The 22,262-nt window shown below is 37.4% G+C and overlaps 1 protein-coding gene and 1 long non-coding RNA gene across 2 annotated transcripts; one reads left to right on the top strand and one right to left on the bottom strand.

Annotated features, from left to right (window-relative positions):
- Positions 1–441: 441 nt before the first annotated feature.
- LOC145813833 (uncharacterized) lies at positions 442–3,653 on the bottom strand. Its single transcript, XR_014357198.1, has 2 exons — positions 3,272–3,653; positions 442–918 (listed from the first exon to the last, which is right to left on the bottom strand). It is a non-coding gene; the product is annotated as an uncharacterized LOC145813833 (long non-coding RNA).
- Positions 3,169–7,868, top strand: LOC114263435 (putative 2-oxoglutarate-dependent dioxygenase AOP1). The gene is made up of 3 exons (XM_028203986.2): positions 3,169–3,654; positions 4,818–5,139; positions 7,396–7,868. Exons 1-3 carry the CDS (start codon positions 3,281–3,283, stop codon positions 7,642–7,644), a joined length of 945 nt encoding a protein of 314 aa, XP_028059787.2. The 5' UTR covers positions 3,169–3,280; the 3' UTR covers positions 7,645–7,868.
- Positions 7,869–22,262: the final 14,394 nt, after the last annotated feature.

Here is a 22,262-nt window from a genome sequence, read left to right as displayed (position 1 = left end):
GTTGAGAGCTTTGAAGCTTCTTTATAGGTTGTGTGATGCAATCAAAAGCTAAATGTGATGCTAAGGGATTCTAGGAGTGATTCTGTTAGCTTATTTTTCCTACGAAGGAAAATATCATAAATACGAGCATACCAACAAGGATTGAAAAATCCTTACAGATTAAATTCAAGCCAATTATCAAGCGATTGCTTTGATGGATCTTTTGCCTCAACAAAGAGGACTTCAAAATTGCCAAGTGTAGAGAAAAAAAAATTAAAAGAAGAATGAGGGAGACAAAGAAAGACGATTGAGTGAACAATCAAAGTAATAATTACTTACCTCTACTCCTATGCTTCGAAAAGGAAGTGCATAAAATGCTTCGAAATGGAAATGCTGAAAATAAATGCTTCGAAATATAAATCTATGTTAAACTACTCCTAAGATAAGAAAAATGACAAGAAATATTGAAATCAATTGTATTTGATTATGAATTCTGGATCCTTTACAATGTAGCCATGAATGGCTATTTATAGACAAATATTTGTAGGAAAAAACTTCCAGCAATAACTACCCAATAACCACCTAAAACTATCCACTCTTCCATCTTCATTCCCATAATGCCACATAACCCTCCATGCCTTCATAACTTCTCATAACCTCCAAATGAGTAGAAGGATGCCACATGTCCTGCAATTATATAAATAATAAATAATAATAAAAATTGCAGATTTATGGTGCTAACAGATTCCTACATCTATTTTCTTCTCCTCCTTTCTTTCTTTCTTTCTTTCTTCAATTCCTACAGCCTGTTCACAGCACCCTAAAACAGTCTCCAAACAGTGTAAAATCAGCCCCAAAGCCTACTATTGTGGCTGTCCCTAATCGTCTTGCATCACACTTGGCTCTTGATTTTTCAAGTTTAATGCAATCATTTATCTCCTGACAAGAAAAAGGTTAGTCATATCAAAATATATTACTAAATCTTGTGTGGCTAAAGTTCGTAATCATTATTTGTGTTGTTTTTTGGTTCTTATCATTACTTAATGAGCCCTATCATGCAACTTAAAAGCACTGTTCAGTACATCTCTCACGAGAAGTACTCTACTTCACAAGGCCCTAGTGTTTCCTCTTTGTGATAGAAACTCACTAAAATTTTAAAGATTTGGATCCTAATTGGAAAATTAAAGAGCCTACGGATTTTTTTAGAACAACATGATCACAACTTCGGACGAATATTTACACTTCACACAAGCAACCATGAGATATACTTTTTGGGGGGTTTTGTTTATGTCATTAATTACATAAAAAATGAAGGGACCATATGTAAATATATTTTTATATATATACAAATCTAGTTTTCATTTATGCAATAAGGGGACCATTTTTTTTTTTTTTCAGCTCTCCTTGTAACATTAGGTAAAAATGAGGGCCCTATAATTATCATTTTCTTTCTTTTTTTTATAAAAAAGTGACTGTGCAATTTTGCATAGATTATTTGTTCATTAATTATCCAAAATAATTGACACATAGAGGGAGACATATAAGCCTTCTCATAAGTGAACCTTATAATTGAGGGGGACCATACATAAAAATGAATGCTTGATAAATTAAAGCACATAGAGGACATGAAATCTTTACTTCTATTAAGTAACCTCATAATTGAAGGGGAGATAATCTAATTGATATGCAATCTAATTGAATACAACTGAAAAATAATTTAAAAATCAACCAGATATTGGTTAATTTTTCTTTCCCTTTCTTCAATAAATAATCACAAACAAGAATCAGGTTGCTCTGATATTTTATTCCTTAGTAGTTAGTTCAATTCTGTCAATAACTAGATCTCAATCTTTTTGTAATATTCATAATATATTAAGTGAAGTCGATCATGTAGAGACCTCAATCTTGTCTTTGTCTATTTTATTTTTTCTATTTCCCCTTTCACGTTCATGTAGCATCACATTCTTGGAAGAACTCGTGGCTTACAAACTGAAAGCACCAAATTCATAAGTTAATCATGCAATATGCATCCATGGACCACACATAATTTTATATTTCACTGATCAATCTTGGTCTAATCAATTTTGAAATTGTAATTAAAAAAGTTAGAATTTAAAACATTACTCTTCTATGTTAGATTTCCTCGACATTACCCAAGCAGGTAAAATGACCGCAACAAAACCACATAACGAATTTATATAGTTCTTTTTAATTATCAATGTGTGCACTAAGCATTAATGAAACTATACAAATAGGCTATAAAATTCTTGAAATTCAGCAAAATCACAATGAAGTACATAGCTTTTACCTCTAATAAGTACCAGAAAAATATAAAGAAACGGGCTCCGAAACAATGGAGCATAGGATGAACGAAAGGCCGATAGTTTGGCATAGTTGTAAAAATTAAATTTTTGCTTTTTGATAATTGGGTGTCCAGGCAAACTTACGCACACGTCGACCAATCCCAAGGCCCTAAAGTTGACAACGGGGCAAATCCCTTGGACTTTATTTGGATCGTGAGGTGAGGTGAGGTGAGGTGAGAAAAGAAATGAAATGATTATTGTTTCTCACCATTGGGTTTGAATGAATAAAAAAATATATATATAATTTCTCACCTATCTTGTTTGCATAGAATAAATAAGAGAAAAGAAATGAAAGTATTGTATTTTATTTTACTAAAATAACATTCCATATTAATAAGCTATGTTTTTTCATAAGGGTAATTTTGGTATTTTAAAAAACTTTCATTAAATCCAATTCCTTTCTTACCAAATCTCACCACTTTTAGTAAGAAACAAAACATAAGTTTGGTGAGAATAATTTTCTCACAATCTCTCATCATTTCTTACTATTTCTCACTTACTTAACCATCGGAAAGGTTTTCCATTCTCACCATTTCTTTTCTTTTCTCACTAAACCCCTCCATCCAAACGGAGTGTTAGAATGACTCCACTTCGAGACCTTGGATCTTATCCTCAAGTCTTTACTCAGAGGTGTGTGAAAATTAAATTTTTAATGAGACTATTTATTTCTAGTGGACCTTTTTTCTATGTTAATAAATTCAATTTTCAAATTCTTGGGGGTTTTAAAATTACAAAATTTTACTGGAATGAGATGTTTTTATCTATATTTTAAAGAAAACTTTGGTCTATTCTGAATGTAATCAATCATTTGTCCTGATAACACCATAAAATTCTAAGCATTCATGAAACTAGATAAATAGACTATACAAAACACTTCAAATTCATCAAAAGCACAACAGAGTATACATACTATACTAGTAGCGTTTTACCTTCAAGAAATGGGCTCCAAAACTCAACTCAGACTTCCGATGATTGATTTCTCCAACGTAGAGCTAAACCCTAGCTCTCCGGAGTGGAAATCGGTGAAAGCTCAGGTCCGAGAAGCGCTCGAAGAGTACGGTTGCTTCGAAGCAACGTTCTCGAAAGTTCCTTTGGATCTTCGAAAGGCCTTGTTTGGGGCACTAGAAGAGCTTTTCGATCTGCCTTTGCAAACGAAGCTGAAAAACTCTTCGAAAAAGCCCTTCCATGGCTATGTCGGCCAATATCCGATGGTGCCGCTCTATGAAAGCATGGGCATCGATCATGCTCGCAACCCTGATAAAGTACAAGGATTCACTCAGCTCTTGTGGCCTGAAGGAAACCCTAATTTCTGGTATACAATCATAAAAATTTTAAAAAATTAAAAAGATTATCTAAGGTTAAATAATATTATTTTTTTATATTGAAGCAAAATTTATTTAGAAAAATTTATTTATTTATTTTGAATAAATTTGATTATTTTATGAGAAAATAGAAATTTTAATTATAAGTAAATATTTTATATATCTATATACATATATATTTTTTTGGAACCTTTGGACAATGAACATTTTATTATTTATTGGGACAACTAGTTTTATTTTGATGAACTTTTGAATTAGGAAGGTTTTCCTTGTTTAATATGCCTTTACAATAATGGTTTTTTTATTGAATAAATTATAAATAAACTTTTTAAAATTTGTTTAAAATATATATTGTTCTATGTGATTCTGTAAATTATATTTAACAGAATTGATAGAAAAAATAAAATTATTACTATTCTTCTATACGACAATGAAATTACTAAAATTGTTAATTAAATACTTTTAATTAACTTAATATTTAATTAATAAAACAGATTATTTGTTATGCGATTAAAAATTTTAATAGACCAAATGTAATTTTTAAAACTATATGAGATAATATTTTAAGTAACAGAAATGATACATCGCTCTATTTTAGGAGCTCTAAGAGCACTAATGATTAGAAAAATCAAAAAAAAAAAAAAAACCAATGTCAAAATAATACATCACATGGGATCCACACACCAATTAGAATTATTAGAGCACTTAATGATTATGTGCCCAATGAATAAAAAGACTAAGGGGTGTTTTGGAAAAATGTGAGAGCTGATGTAATCCAAAATGGGTAAAAAAATAAAAGCTAGCTTTTTATTTGCTTTCTAAAGCACCCCTTAGTCTTTTTAGTCTTTTTGTAATTATTTGCTCACATGAGATCCACACATCAACTAAAAAGACTAAGGGGTGTTTTGGAAAGCAAATAAAAAGTTAACTTTTAACTTTTTACCCATTTTAAGTTATATCACCTCTCACATTTTTTACTTATAAAAAGATAAAATAGATTAAAAAAAATCAAAAAATCAATTTTTTACCAGCTTCTCAAAACACTACTAAATAATTTATACTTCAATTTTGCAGCAAAATGTTATTGTTTTCTTCTTGTAAATTACATGAGAACATTATTCCTCGACTTTTATATCAACTCTTGATTTGGCAGCAAAACCATACAATCCTACTCAGAGAAACTATCTGAATTAGACCAGATAATAAGGAGGATGGTATTGGAGAGCTTTGGGTTAGAGAAGTACATGGATGAACACATGGACTCAACTAACTACCTTCTTAGAGTGATGAAGTATAAAGGACCACAAACAACAGAGACAAAGCTTGGGCTAAACTCACACACAGATAAGAACATTGTTACCATTTTGTATCAAAATCAAGTTGATGGGTTAGAGGTGCAGACTAAAGATGGAGAGTGGATCAATGTCAAGCCCTCCCCTGACTCTTTCATTGCCATGATTGGTGATTCTTTCTATGTAAGTTAGTTTGTCTTTATTGTTGCATGGGTTGAGTCAACAAATAAACAAACATTTTCAAAAGAAAAATGCTTTAGTGGCCTGAATTTGTGTAGTTCGAATGGCTCGAATGTCTCAAAACGACGTCATTTTAAGATATTCGAGTCATGAAAATTCCAATCACTTGGCATTGTTGTTTTCAAAATGTGTTTTCTAAAAGAAAAAATTCAAAAATTAATTTGCAGAAAAAATAAATAAAAATATAAAAAATAATTATTATAGGCTCCGTTTGGTAAGAGTTTCGAATCATAGTTCCACCTATTGATTTGAGTGTGTTGTTTGTTTTGAGCTTCCAAATCATAATTCTACACACATTTCTTAAAACTCAATTCAACACATAATCATTACTTTTCAAAACTCATAACCAAACACATAATTCAAAACTCTTTTCAAAACTCAATTCAAATCAATATTTTAATTTTTTTAAATATTTAAATATTTTAATTTTGTTAAGATTTTAAATATTTTAATATGTTACGATTATTTTAATTTTTTGAATATTTTTAAATATTTTAATTTCAAAATATTATGATTTTAATTTTTTAAAATTTAAAATATTTTATAAAAATAAATTCAAACTCTACTTTATAAAAATATTTTTAAATATTTTAATTTTGTTGTTATGTATTTGGTTACGATTTGAGTGTAGAGTTGTGAAAATAGTATGGCCTTTCGAGTTATGTGTTTGGTTCTGAGTTTTAAAAATAATTTCTTAATTGAGTTTTGTTTTATGTGTTTGATTACGATTTGAGTATAAAGTTGTTTTTAAATTTAAAATATTAACATTTTAAATTATTTAAATTTTTTGAATATTTAAATTATTTAAATTTTAACGATTTAAGTTTTTTGAATATTTATTTTAATTTTTTACTTATTAAATTTTTTAGATTATTTAAATTATTTAAATATTTATGATTTAAATTTTTTGAATATTTATTTTGAAAAAAAATTATTTCCTTTGTAGTATTTTCAATTAAAAAATTGATTAATATTATTTTTTGTTAATAATAAATTTTTTAATTGAATTTTAAAAAGAGTTTGGTTATGAGTGTTGATTAGAATTTTCAATAGTGTGAAAGTAGTGTGTTTTGTTATGAGTTATAACAATTTGAATTAAGTTTTGAAAACTCTTTCTAAAACTCATAACCAAACAAATTTTCTTACTTTACATGTCAAATCAAACTTTCAAAACTCAATTTAACACTTTATTCAAAAACCATAACCAAATAAATTTTTTGCATTTAAATCATAATTCCACAACTCACAAACTCAAAATACAACTTATACTTTCAAATCATATTTACAAAACTTTATCAAAAGCAATCTATTATTTTCATATAATTTTCTCTTTTTTGAGGTGGAAATCATTTTAAAAATTTTAAATATATATATATTTTTTTAGTGTTTATTTTTGTCAAATTATTATTTTTTTAATTCAAAAAACATATTTTAAAAAATCAAGCAAACAAGTAGTTTTGCGACTCTTAAAAGTGCTTGATTTTTTGAATAGAGCTTGTTTTCTTTTTTGAATAGAGCTTGTTTCGCTTGGACCGTCCAGTTGAACTTAAATGGTTCACTGATCTATGTATAAAAAATAATAACAATAATAATAATATCATCATATTGATACGATAATTATAACCTTATTTTTCTTTTTAAAAAAAAAGGGTGATAAAAATTATTTTAGATATAAACTATTCATTTTTTTTAAGGAAAATGTTTGGTATCTCAAATTTTTGTGGCTCAAATGGCTCAAATCTGTCAAAACGACGTCGTTTTACACTCAAAATCTGTCAAAACGACAGATTTGAGCCATTTGAGCCACAAAAATTTGAACTACCTATCATTGTCGTTTTTTTAAAGACAAATATAACGAAATAACATTGCTACATTTATCAAATCAATTTAATTTTTTATGAATAATCTACATGTATAGACCTACAAAAATGAACATATTGAATTATCATAGGAGAACCCATGATGGATCCCATAAGCCCAGCTAAACTGTTCAATCAAACAAAATTAACACATGATCATGTGGCGAGTTTTCATATAGTATCACTCACTCTAATCACATGGTGGCTTGTTTTTCAAAAATGTCACCATTACAAAATTTTATTCATAAATTTTGTTTAAAAAATTTGTAATATAAGTTTTTAAATATAAAATTAACTCTTAACATGAATTTTTATATGAGTTTGTGTGTGATCTTGGCAGGCATGGACAAATGGTAGACTGTATTCAGCACACCATCAAGTGATGATGAGAGGGAATGAGGCAAGGTACTCTGCAGGATTGTTTTCTATCCCAAAAGCAGGTTACATAGTCAAAGCACCAGAAGAGCTTGTTGATGAAGACCACCCTTTGCTCTTCAAGCCCTTTGATCATGTTGAATTCCTTGGTTTCTACTACACTGAGGCTGGCCAGAGATCCCCATCTGCCCTCAAGGCTTTTTGCGGTGTCTGAACTAGTTATGTTCAAACCAAGAACTCAAATACAGAAAAGTATCAAGAAAAATAATGTTTGATCCAAATTCAATTATGATATACATAAACTGGTGTCTGAATTTGGCATCAAGAATGTTGAGAAACATGTTTGTCTAGTTTCTACCTACTTGTAAATGATTTACTTGTGTATGTGGCTTTCTTTGGGTACTTGTTAATGCTAATGGTGTTTTGGTATTATGTCAATATTATTGTATCAATAATCAACTGGAATGGAATTAATTCAATTGGTCAAAACTATTTTTACATGCAAGACTCTCTTCACTCCATGACCTTGAATTACCACCCAAAAAAAAAAAAAAAAAAAAATTAAATATCAATGTATATTGTATCTCTATATATTATGAATATGTAATTAGTAACTTCAATTTCAGTTGTGAGGCAACTTCCTATAATTTACACCCCCAAAAAAACATAATAAAGAGTAGCATTGCATTTCTAGCTGCTAGAGCACCATGCCATGGTGCCAATTTTCGCGTTATGTTGGACAAAGGATGCTAACAACGACAGAGTTAGGATTTTAGTCAAGGGGTCAATATCAAGATAAATTATTGGGTTAGGTTAATTTGAAATGCAAAGTGTAAGTTTTGGTAAATTAAACCATTGGTCTCTCTACTTTGAACAAAGTTTCCCTTGGTTCTCATAGTTTTAATCTGAACAATTTGATTCTTATACTTTTAGGTCATGTTTGTTTGGGTGGACATGAGCTTGGGATTGGACTAATAGTCCAATAAAATTATTAATTCGATGTTTGGTTAAACAATTGAAGTACGGACTAATTATTTTAAACTTGACTTTTAGTAAAGATAGGATACATAATCCAATAGATTCGTAATCCCAGGATTGTTAGTCATGGGAATGCTAATCCAGTCCACCCAAACAAACATGGCCTTAGTTTGTTGCAATGTAGTCTTTCTATCACTCACTATTAGAATTTTGAACCAAAAAAAAATAAAAAATTACGTTCAAAATTAAAGGAACTAAACTGGAATTCAAACAAAATCATAAGGACCACCAGTGTAATTTATTCAGTGCACTAGTATTCCTTATAGTTCTTTTTAATTTTACTTTGATTCCTCTAATTTCGCACGTAGTCTTGTTCCATTTAAAATGTTAACGACATATACCAGATGTAATACATTATAACAAAATTTAAAGTGTAAAGTTCAAATTATTCAAATTGAAATTACATGGATTAAAATGACACTTCACTTAAATTGCAAGGACTAATAATATAATTTATCTATTAATTCTTTTTTTTCTTTTTTTTTAAAATTATCAATATTTCAAAACTATATTATATGAGAATAGGGTATTTCGGCTAACCAACCATTTTTTTTATTATTCTTTTTTCACCATAATAATTATCACTTTTTATTATTTATTTGAAAAAAAATATACATATATAAAAAGTAGATAAATCTCACAAAAACAAGATTAAAACATTAGAACAATACAATGAGATATTATGCCCCATTTGTCTCTCCAAACCAACCTTGCATCATAAAAATCACACTATCTAATTCTCTAACTCCTTCAATACATCTAATTGCTGAAACAAACATTTGCTTCTCTAAATGCTTTGATTCAATTTAACCAAAACAAAGCTATTGAGAGGGGAGTTTGTGCCAAGCAAATGGACCGAGCTAGTTGTGACTTGGGCCTTGCCATTAAATTACACGACCGAGTTGGCATAGCCGAGGGAAATTTGGCCGAGGTTCTAGATCATGCGGCTGAGTTAGCCAAAGATCCGAAAGTTGGACTAGGCTAAGCCGAGCTAGGTGAAACGATGGTCCAAGGCCAAGTAAGGTCAGCAGCAACGAACGAAGTTAGGCAAACCGAGCTAGTTATTGAGCTTGACCCTGAAGGTTGGCCAGAATTAAGGCTAGAACTGACTGAGCTATGCCTAGCTCGGTGGAAATTGCTAGGTGGTCCAATTGGACTGCGAGAAGAGAAACCCGCCAATGGTGTATGTCAATACCATTTGGCAGTTTGGCTAATGTTGTTTGACGGTATTGACAGGTACATGCGTAAAGAATAGAGAGGGCAGTACAGCCACACGTCCAGGAAATGACGAGTAGAGTAGCGCGCGCAGAGGCTATATATATTGAGCGGCGCCTTCATACAATAGGTCAAAATTTCTGGCTACCAGAGCTCTCTTTCTTTTTTCTTTCTTCCTCTCTAAGGGTGCTAACTTGATTGTCGGAGGGGTTTTCCAGCAACACACCCACTAGGCAGCTCATCGTCGTTGTATTCTCAAGTTATTCGGAACGAAGCAAAGCTTGGACACAAGGAGTATGGACAGCGATGAATATTTGCTCCCCATACAATTAGTGTCGTCTGTGGGAATCCAATAGACAAAACCTTGTCCTCCAAGCTTTTCCGGTCATCTTTTATGGTGAACAACGACGACATTCCGTTGTCTGCCATCGACAGCATCACACCAGAGTTCGTTCGGCACAGAGATGGCCTGCCCGCCATTTCGGCAATGGCTGGTTTGGAGACCTCCGCGTGAGGACTTCCTAAAGCTGCGCGAGACAAGCGCACAAGGAGTTCTGGGTCCTCTGTCAACCTAGAAGAGCGTTGCCGACAGCAAGACTCACACACTCAGCACCTAGAAGACAAGTTGAGAGACCAAGATACCATTATCAAGAAGTTGGCGACGAAGATGGAGGCCATGAAACGCTAGATGACGGGAAAATATGTCGCTAGAGTGGGGAACCACAGTGAGCATGCCCATTCTCGCCATTCTGACAGTCAGAATAGACATCGCACCCTTTCACTCTTCGTCACGAGATGTTTCAAAGCTGGAGACTACGTCTCGCCGGCAGCGACATCTCGTACGTAGGACAGCAGTTACCACCCTTCACGTTCGATGACGACGGCGAGATATTCACGTTCCGACCGTTCGAAAGACCTGAGAAATGTGTTGTAGGAGCACGCTCGCCGGCGAGATGCGCAGAGGGTGCCTGCACTACAGTGGCTGGCCCCTAGAGAGGGAGCTAGTGAAGAGGTTGCCATGCCACCACCACGTTTGGCGGCAAACACGCCACTAAACAGAGAGTTGGCAAGGTTGAGCGCCATCCATTTTTCGGTAAAGATCGAGAACACACCGTTCCCCCCTAAGTTCCATCAGCCAAAGTTCACGCTCTATGACGGAAAGACTGATCCATACATACACGTAAGCCACATTCGGCAGGTTATGGTTGGGCATAGGCGAAACGATGCACTCATGTGCCTTGTTTTTCTATCGAGTTTGGGCGAGTTGGGCCTAAAATGGTTCGAGAGGCTACTGGAGAAGAGCATCGAGGGGTGGCAATATTTGGCAGAGGCATTTGTCACTAGAATTAAGACAAACGCCAAAACGCCCAAGGAAGTGGACCATCTCTTGGAAGTAAAGATGGAGCCCGACGACTCTTTAAAGGCGTATAACGCTAAGTATTGGGAGACTTTCAATGAGATCTTTGATTGCCTGACCAACCTTGCAATCACTCAATATAAGCGCAGTCTTCCAATTGGACATGGGCTGAGGGATGCACTCACGATGAATAAACCCACAATAATGGAGCTGTCGATGCAAAGGATTAAAGAACACATCAAAGTTGAAGATGACATGGTTGCGGCTACTGTGAAGGCAAATCCAATAGTGGCGAACAAAAGAATCATGGGAAAAGTCAATGTAGTCGGACAAGAGAATGGTCGTGCAAACAACCATGGAAGAGATATGGGGAGTTCGATTTTGGAAGACGTTAGTAAGAAGGCCGAGGAAAAGGGGCATAAAACTCACAGAATATAAATGGTTGATCTATTTCCAAAACGTCGAATACTGCCAATATGAAGTTTTATTCTTAATTTTACTTTTGTAACCCTTTCTACTATTAACGTAATAAAACAAGTAGATCATTTTTTGAGAAGTGTTATATTTTCGTCCCACCAAGCAGATTTAGCGCGGTCCAAGGGGCAACTGACGATCATTATGACAGAAAGATCAAAATTCCTTACGGGCGTTTTGCTCGGCAAGAGGTTTGTTGATGGTTTTGATTAACCTTGGAGTGCCTTGCTGAGTTGACCTTGCTCACCAACTTTGAAGTTCCTTACTAAGCAGATTTTGCTTGTTATGAAGCAACTTGCCGAGTTGACCTTGCTCGCTAACTTTGCAGTTCCTTGCCGAGTTGATTTTGTTCGCCAAGAAGTGAGTTCCCGAGCTGACCTTGCTTGCCAACTTTGAAGTTCCTTGCCGAGCGAATTTTGCTCGCTATGAAGCCAGTTGCTGAGCTGACCTTGCCCACCAACTTTGAAGTTCCTTGCCGAGCTAATTTTGCTCACCAAGAAGCAAGTTGCCGAGCTGACCTTACTCACCAACCTTGAAGTTCCTTGCTGAGCTGATTTTACTCGCCAAGAAGCCAGCCGTCAAACTGACCTTGTGTAGACGTGCCCGCGGGCCTCGCTACAGTTCAGACTCAGTTTGTGTCACGGTTCTTAATCTGACCCAAAGAGTCCAAATCTGGCAAATCGTTTTGAGAAAACAGATTTTTGAAAGAAGTGACAAACGTGGACTGCTTTGCCAAATACAGAGTCGCCACCTAAATATTTTATTTTGGGGAAATTTAGGAAACCCTGACTCGGTGCCAAAGGCCACGTGTCCGTCATCACCAAAGTTGCCTCGGCTCGGGAACTTGGGTACGATTGGGAAAGGTCAGCTATGAGCACCCACTCTCGCCTGATCCGAAGATCGGCCTCTACTAACCATGATATCCAATTTTGAAAACGTTATGTGTTCTTATTCCAATTATTAGCCTAGAATTACTATGTTATGCGCACAGCAAACAAATATAGACCAAATCACTTAAATTGGAACAAAACATAGCATGTTCGTTTTGAAAATGGTTTGCTACTCGCAAACAGGCTAAAATGTAGGTTTTGCCACCCTCAAGTGGGTTTTAGAAAAGATGGTTTTGCCACTATCTAGTGGGCTTAAAACTCACAGTTTTAATGCATTATCCCAACTTAAGTAATTCGACCTTCATCCACAGGCATTCAAGCAGTTATATCACATAAGCAGCTAGCCTCATGGTAATCGTGCAATTATGTTAACATTCACACGCATGCGAGATGCTAAAGCATAAATACTTACAATGTACTCCGTGCCAAAAAAATAAACTAGTTAGCAAACATTCGTGATCCTAGTTCATGTTAAAGTGGCTAATGCAACGCATACAGAATGCAATTAGGATAGGCTCGGCTAATCCTAAAATGGCACGTAAAGTGCGGCAAGTAGCATGTATTCAAGTCAGATTTGAAATACGATACAGTTAGCATGATGTGCCGAGCCTGGTGCATGCAATACTGATGAATGATGCACGCATGCATAGCATAAGGTATGCTAAAGTAAACATGTCCTAATACTAACCATCAAAGCAGGTAAGTAAAAGGGAGAAAGAAGCGGGGGTTGGAAGACATGCACACACGCACCCACACTTATTACACAATTGCCCTCGCTCGGAGGGTCCGAAAGAATAATACAGTCCGAATAACAAACCAACTAACCTAGCTAATTAATTATTACAGACCAACTAAATTAGTTAAGCAAATCAACTAATCTAAGAAAGCGATAAACGGCCTCGGGAAAAGAGCCCAATGCAATGCATGCTCGGTCTTGCTCGGAAGTCCACTGCCATGCGCAAGCTGCCTCTGTTTTCCCTACTATACTCCTCTGAAAACTGCCAAAGTCTCAGGATATTCTCACTGGATGCTAGGGAATGCCACCGGCCAAAGGGGATCATCACCGGCTGTGATTTGGTGGTCATCGGCTAAAGATGAATCCATCAGCCACTGATGGATGGCCGGTCGGCACTCTGTGTAGTCGATCGGCCGAAAATTCCTGCAGGACCTGTTTGACAGCAGCAGAGGGCAAAGCTTTGCATGGAAATGCAATTCAAGCGAATGTGTGCACCGACACATCCCTTGTCATGTTTGTGACTCAAAGGGATACGGCCCTTGGTTCTCGGACCACAAATCGCGCATTTCAATGCGTGATGGCCCAAGAGACCAAGTTGTGCATTTTCATTTCAAATGTCATGCAATGCACATAAACAAACAAATTGAACTCAACCTCTATCACAAGCAATTCAAGAGGCCAAGCATGCATGCTAGTACAATGCAACCTAAGCAAGTGAGCCTAAGTGTGTAACATGGAGATGCAATGCACAATGCTTACTAGGCATGCAATCCATGCAAGCTAATCAAGTATGCAATGTGCAACTCAACCATGTAAACATGCAAGTCATACAAATATGCTAACAACTTGACCAAGAGGATGCATACCCAATGCAAGTGATTTTAAGCATGCAACACATGCAACCAAAGCATGCAACCATGGAATAATGTAATGACATTTGAATGGCATGCAAGGAAGGGACTTACACTAATTAGACAACCCTAAACTAGGTCCAAAACAGTAGCCAATGCTATGGAAATGAGGGTCAACACACACACACACGCATGCACATGCTAATGGGCCAACACTCAAGCATCAAACATGCAACCTTTAAGCACACTTAAAAGTGACAAAACATGGATTAATGGCATGCACATAAAGCTCTGAAAAACATGTTATAAAGGTGCCAAACCAAGTAAATAAGGCAAGCCAAACATGCAACAATGGTCCAAGACTTAAGGCAAGCCAAAGGGGAGGTAAACCAAGGCTAGGTCAACCAAGCCTCACAAGGCCAAAGGGACTTAAAATAGGTCTAATGCAGACCTAAACAAAGCTAAGGATGTACTTAGATGGCATCCAAGTGGTCTAAAAATGCAAGCATACTCCAAGGCCTAAACAAGGGACATAAGGCAACAACCTTTAAACACATTGAAAAGGGATCAAATGCAAGCATATGGGCACATCATGAGGTCTGAAATAACATGTCAAGTGGTTCCAAACCACTGAAACAAAGCAAGGATGGCATGCTAGAAGGGCCAAAGCTTAAGGCATACAAGAGGGATTACATGGTAGCTATACAAAGCAAGGCATGGATGACTCAAATGACTTAAAACAGTCCCTTAGCACATCAAAATATGCATATAAGCTTCACAAAGCTTGGCCAAAACACAAAAGCATAGTAGTCTAAATGCTATGCATGTATTGAGGCAAATCATGGCATTACAAGGTATGTATGCTAGACAAGCATGGTGTACCAAAACCAACATACAATAATGCTATATTACGATATAATAAGCCTGAAAATTAGTCAAGGCATGGTCAATACGTACTCAAACTATATGATCCCTCAAGAGGCTAAAAATGGCCCTTTTTAAGGACAACAAGGGGAGGGGGTGACCCTCTCTTTCTTGGGACCTCAAGACACCATCCTCACCACTGAAATCCCTCAAGATTTTAGTGCTGAGGAGGCCCAAACAGTATGGTCCTGAAGCTCACCAAAAAAGACACAAAATGGGGCTAAACAAGCCTTAAGAAGGGTCAAACAACCTCAAATACCAAAATACTCTTAAACAACTATTTAGAGCAAGCAAAAACAAAACTTTTATATGTTATACACCAAGCCTAAAAAATAGTTTTAAGGTAGTCAAAAGAGTTATGCAAAAATGGGGTAAAAATGGACAAGTTTTTTACCCTTGTAGACCCTCTTCACAAATGAAGCTCCAGCAGCTTCTTTGGCTCCAAACCAGCTCCAAGAACTCCAAGAACACTTCTCTGGCCCTCAGCAACCAAGAAAAGGTGTGATACTATGTGTTTGTATGCAATAATAAGACTAAACACACACTTAGAGCTAAAGAGAGGGAGAAATAGAGATAGGATGGATATAACACTCAAACCCTAAAACTCAAAGCTCTCTGAAAATGTTGTCAAAATTGTCTAACCTCTGAACAAGAGAGAAGAGCTTCTCTTTTGTAGACAAATGGTCTTGTAAAGCTTCCAAAGGAAGCTAACAAGAGGGCAATCCCTCCATACACGTGTATGGAGGGGGTGAAAGTGTATGCCAGCTGCACAAAAATATCTGCAAAAGCAGATACACAGTAGTCGGCCGGCCAAAAATGCAATTGACCAAAAAAAGATAGCCGGCCGGCCATCTATTGTGCCGGCCGGCCAAACATTTGGCCGGTGGCAACAAAACACAGCCGATGGCCTCAAGCCATGGCCGGTGGAGTGTGGGGATGGCTCACAAGCCATTCCCTGCCCTTCCAAGGCAAAGCACAAGTGTTTGGTGCAAAACCAAACACAAAACAGTCGAGTCGAGAGATCCTGAGGCAAGGCGCATAGCCGAGACCTCTGGAAACTCAAGATGAGCACAAACATGGATGATCACCGAGTGTTCAAGCGGTGACATCCAAGTCTTGAGGACGGTAAAAAATAGGGTGTCTATAGTTGCCCCTCTTTGACAGAACTCGAAAGTCATAACAATGACGAGAGTGAATGTCAAAGTCCAGAGACGACCCATTTTTGACAAGGCCGAAGACTTAGACAAACATGCAAGACAAACAAGATATGCGCCCGAAGGTAGGGGCAAAATGCAAGACAATGCACAAAGCCGAACATAGCTCATGATCATGCAAAGAAAGCTGTAACAAAGCATAATAATGCAACAGTTTTAAGCTAGCATACACCAAACTATACTACAATGCAGAAAGGATGTAAGAGAATTATGCAATTCTCAATACATCTCACGCAGAGGATACAATACCTGTCCAGTTCGTCTGGTTGCACCAACCTTAAATGAACCGTACATACAATATTGTGCTTGAAAAGAAAGCAAACTTAACAGGTACAATATCGTTAGCAACATGCATAACATGCAAAATGAATGCAAAATGATATGCAATATATACAAAACTATGTATAAACAATGCAAATAAAAATGCAATGTAATTGAAACAATGCAAACGATATGCAATGCAATTGAAATCATGATCCAATCATGAGCGGTTCAAAACCACACAAATGTCAAATAGATTGATGGAGGTAACGAGTCTGTCTACTAAAGCAAAGGTCACACAAAACTATGAGTGATGTAGACGGACACAAGAACAAGTAATTGGGTGGAATGACATAAGTGGGGAATGATCCGCTAACGAAAGAACATGATCCTAATGCAGGATGCAAAAAAAAAAAAAAATTACACTACAATGTAATATGTATGATAGATATGGCGCGTGGGCCAAATCAAATCTTGCCTAGGAAAGACATGGACACAAACAAACCACGTCTACCATAAAACAGTCATACAGAACTATGAGTATATAGACGTGAAAAGTATGGGCACATACCAGTCCAAGCTCAACAAGGAAAGGCGCAAACCCTAGATGGAGGTGATGCAATAAATGCATGCAAGCTACAATACAATATCTACAATATGCAATTGAATGGATATAGTGGATTAAGGCCTACGGCCAAACCGTATCTTGCCTAGGAAATGCATGGACACAAACAAACCACGTCTAACATAGAACGGTCATACAGAACTATGAGTGTATAGACGTGAAAAGTATGGGCACATACCAGTCCAAGCTCAACAAGGAAAGGTGCAAATCCTAGATGGAAGTGATGCAATGAATGCATGCAAGCTACAATGCAATATCTACAACATGCAATGGATGGATGTAAATGCGATATTTACAGCGATGCATGACATATGTACTATTGGTAATGAAATGCATGACATATGCAATGTATACAAGAGATGCATGACATATGCACTATCTAGGATGAAATGCATGACATATGCATGTTTTTTTTGTTTTTTTTTTGGTTTTGTTCGAAATGCAAATGATGCATGTTGATGCATGCTGATGTAAACACGTGACAACGCACATCTTGTGATATGCATGACAATGCAAATGATCTTGAATGTGCGACCACGTGTGTCGCTCGAAATGCTTATGAACTCGAATGCGCGACGACGCGCATCGCTTGAAATGCATGATAATGCATGTGAACTTGAATATGCGACGACGCGAGTCGCTTGAAATACATGTATAATGCAACTTACCAAAAGTCGTTCGGGCACGAAAAACACCAAAGGAATTGCATCTTTAGAGGATTTAAGGTCTCCTAGACCAAGGAGTGCACAAGACAGTGCGAATGATGCAAAAAATACAATGTGCACAAGACAGTGCGATGCAGAGTGAATGCACAAAATAGTGCTAAGAAAATACACAAAATACTGCGATGTTAAAGGTGTAGAAAATAGTACGAGCATGGTGAATGCACAAAACAGTGCGATACAGATAAGGTGCGCAAGATCGCATGATGCACTGCACTAACAAGTGCAAGTAAGGTGCGCAAGACAGTGCGATGTAATGCACTAACAAGTGCAGGTATGGTGCGCAAGGTAGCGCGATACAATGCACTAACAAGTGCAAGTAAGGTGCGCAAAATAGCGCGATGCGATATGCAAAGCATAAGACAATGCGATTGAGGTACGTAAAATAGCGCGAATGTAAACTGCACAAAACAGTGCGATGCGCAAAACAGCGCGAATGATAAACTGCACAAAACAGTGCGATGCGCAAAATAGCGCGAATGATAGCTGCACAAAACAGTGCGATGCGCAAAATAGCGCGAATGTAAGCTGCACAAAACAGTGTGATTGAGGTGCGCAAAATAGCGCGAATGTAAACTGCACAAAACAGTGCAATACGCAAAATAGCGCGAATGATAAACTGCACAAAACAGTGCGATGCGCAAAATAGCACGAATGATAGCTGCACAAAACAGTGCGATTGAGGTGCGCAAAATAACGCGAATGTAAACTACACAAAACAGTGCAATACGCAAAATAGCGCGAATGATAAACTGCACAAAACAGTGCGATGCGCAAAATAGCGCGAATATAAGCTGCACAAAACAGTGCGATGCGCAAAGTAGCGCGAATGATAAACTGCACAAAACAGTACGATTGAGGTGCGCAAAATAGCGTGAATGTAAGCTGCACAAAACAGTGCAATGAAATGCATCTTCTATGCAAGTACGAGGGCATTTTCTATGCAATATTGAAAGCATATTCTATGCAATATTGAAAGCATATTCTATGCATGAATCATAACGATGCGCGGCACGCATGTAACAGAAGTATATATGAAAGTGCACATTCTATGCAATGGAAGGGCATCAAACACGTACTCTGGTGCCTCCAATTTACCTTTCGAAGGACTTGGCATTACGCTCAGCTCAAAAGGGGACACCCTTTTTATATTGGCGAGAGATAATATCTGCATGTGAAACCCTCGGGTGCTGCTTAGACTGCCATTCTGACTTGAAGCAGGCTTACACTTGGGGTCGAGATACACTCATACTCTAGGGAAATGGCGAGGCCTGAGAAGGTGCACCTGGAGTGCAGTCTCAGAATATGCCGAAGTTGAAACAGACTAAGATGCTCCAAATTTTTCCTCTTTTCTTTTGCTTTACAGTCCAGAACCTATATAGCTTCAGATAGGTCCTTGTTTTACTGTTCACACTTATCGGGGGTGGACCCTGCAGTTTATGAAAGAAACAATCCTGTTTTGCACAAATGTTGAGAATGGCACAACACTCTGAGCATAAAACGATTCATTTTTTTGAATTTGAGAAATGAGAAAAAAGTTTTTGACTGGGTATTGATCCTACGACTGAACACAGCACACAACGACTCGACAAAGAAAAACAAAAGGTAAACAACCTAAACACATCGAGAAACACTCGAAACAACTCAAAAAAATAATCGAGACAAAACAAAAGACACGACACTCAGACGTGCACAGGGAGCCTGTTTCCTCGGGTATTGTTTCCCACCCTTTCTCATTTGTGATTCTCACATCACTCGGCCCTCAGGCTCTGTTTTTCTGAAAAATCCCTTTTCTCACTTTTTTTCTCAGCGCACATCTCTCTATTCTTCAATCTCTCATTTTTTATCCCTCCCCTAGGTGGTTGGTGGATAAACAGAAAGTTGCAGGGCCTTGCCCCTAGCATTCTGCTAGATTCTTCTTCTTGTTCACAACAGTGAGTTTCTTCCATAGATGGGCTGCGCTACAATTGGGTGTGTAGCAAATCTGCAACTGACATCGGTTGACGATGCTCTGCTGGGGAGTTTGGACGTGATTAGATCTGCCCAGATGAGGGAATGGGATATCTTGTCCCATTCCGGTTTGTGTTTCGCACTTGGCTTGATACCTCGTTGCTTGGAGGATGTGAGAGCTTTCTGCCCTTTTGCGGTTAGCTTTAGTGGTGCCTTTTTCCGATAGGTATGGTGCCTTTCTTGGCAAGCATGTTAACAATGGGAAAAAGACAGAACACCTGACTCAACTGTGCCCCTAGTTCATCATTTTGACCATTTTTTGTTTTGGCTTTCTACTAAAACAATTTTGACCAATATGAGAGTTAGATTAACATGCTTGTTCAATTTTTTGATTTAAAATCATGCAAGTCCGGCTATGAGCACTGAAAATTTTCCTTTTTTGGATCCAAGAAATGGTCCAGTTTTGAAAAATAGAATACTTTTCGAGAAAATCAGTCAACCTCTATAAAAATTCTCAAAAACTATTTTTGCAAACGGCCAATACTCAACAAGCACGGAACCTACTCTTGAGATGCGCAACCTCGGATCCATAACAATGGAAAATTGCCCCTTGCTCGAAGCGAGCTACATGGCAACGGAAAGTTGCCCATTGTTTAAATGGCACCACAGCGCACTGAGTGGCAACGGAAAGTTGCCCCTTGTTTGAATGGCACCGCAGCGCATTGTAGTCAGTCCTCAAAGTGACGAACACAACCAAATTCTCGGATACAGAGAATGCAAAGATGATCAAAACCATTACATGGACACAATTGATTTGGAAGTGTTTGTGGCTGGACTTCAGAATGAAGCTGCCTACGTATCCCAAACATGGGAATCAAGCCTTACGTAGTTCGGGTTAAGGTACACTCGGGTATTTTAACCTTCACTTTTTAGGCTCTAACTTTTGCCAAGGCGCCCGTTGCGGGTTTTCGACCTTGTGAGCTTCTTTTTCTTTTTCTTTTTTTTTCAATTTTTGATTTTTTTTGTATATATATTTTTTCTTTTTTGTATTTTTCTTTTTTTTTCTTCTTTTCCTTTTTTTGTATTTTTCTCTTGCTCTAACTTTTGCCTGGGTCGCCCTTCCGGGTTTTCGACCCAGCGAGCCTCTCAAAGGGTAAAAGTGTAATAAGTCCATGCCAAATGGTTTTGAGATCCCGAAATCATCTGAATCTAGGAGAATGGCTGTTGCATCGATTTGCAGAAGGATCCATCACGGTTGCTTCACACGCTTCTTCCGGTGAGATCTGATCTTCTTGATCTGATTTTGGTGCCTCTTGTTCGAGGGCTGCTTTTAATCTGGCCACACAGACCTTACATGGCGGTTAACCGTTGAACGTTCTGAATAGGTTCAAGGTTCGAAAACGAACGGGTTGAATCTTGAGGCTGAGAGCGATCCTAGGCTGCACAATCTCAAGAGCGATTCCACAAAGGTCTTCACAGGGCCGCGCAAAACATTTGTTTTTGAAAGTTTTTAAGAAAGCGACAAATCGCTCGCGCCGAAGATAGTGTGGAACCAATCTGGATCAAGCGAGGATCCTTCTCAGTACTCACACTAACAAGCATGGTTTCATTCATTAAAGGCTTAGCATGCCTCTCTTTTTCTCAAATTGATCAAAGTTTTGCAAAACTCGAGGAATTCCTTCCTCTTCGTTTTCACCGCAGTGTTAAAGAGGTTTTAAAAAACATAGGTCAATGCAATGATTTTCAGGGCATAAGAGAGCAGGTGGAATGCACGGCCGTTCGATTCAAATCCTTTGGCACAACTAGCTCAAAATTAGCAATAAACATGGAAACATGATAGCCGCAGTTGCTTCATTCAAATTCCCTGATTGTAACTGGCTCCACAACAGAGACAGACTCAAAACAAAAGGGTATTTACAAAACCGAAATGGTGTTCGAGGCAATAACCCTAGAATCACCTGACATCCTACATAACGGGACTGACTCGGTACCACAAGACAGACCTAAAAACAAAAAGACTGACTCAAAACAAAGAGGCAGACTCAAAAACAAAACAGAAAACTGACTCAAAACCCAAGCCAGAAGCTACAAAACTGCATTTACAAATGCTCAAAAAGTGCGTGCCAGACGCCACATTTGAAATACACCGAGCGCCGCCCGCAGGTGGTCTAACCCCTGATCACATACTCGCAGTATCCTCAAAGTCCAACAGCTTGGTGGTAACAGACTTCGCTGAGGTAAGTGGAAGAATGACCTCATTATCGATCAGATCCTGCACTTCATGGCGAAGGCGGAAACAGTTGTTGGTGGCGTGACCGATCTGTTGGTGGTACGCGCAGTACAAAACAGTATCATGTGTGAGAGGGAGATTCTTCGGGAGAGGCCGAGGTTCAAGGGGTTTGAGGTGCCCCCTTTCGGCAAGAATCTGAAGTGCCTTAGATAGAGGCATGTAGAGAGCATGAAAGATCCTGCGCCCTCGGGGCAGGTACTTTGAAGTCTGAGTATTCTTACTAGACGTACTAGCAAAAGGGTCGACAGGCACTGCCTTGGTTTTCTGATCTTTCCCAGGTGCAGG

The sequence above is a fragment of the Camellia sinensis genome, chromosome 15 (genome assembly GCF_055761805.1).
Source record: "Camellia sinensis isolate YWXY chromosome 15, ASM5576180v1, whole genome shotgun sequence".
Taxonomy (NCBI): domain Eukaryota; kingdom Viridiplantae; phylum Streptophyta; class Magnoliopsida; order Ericales; family Theaceae; genus Camellia; species Camellia sinensis.
Note: the sequence above shows the minus strand (reverse complement) of the source record. Positions and strands in the feature narration are given on the sequence as shown.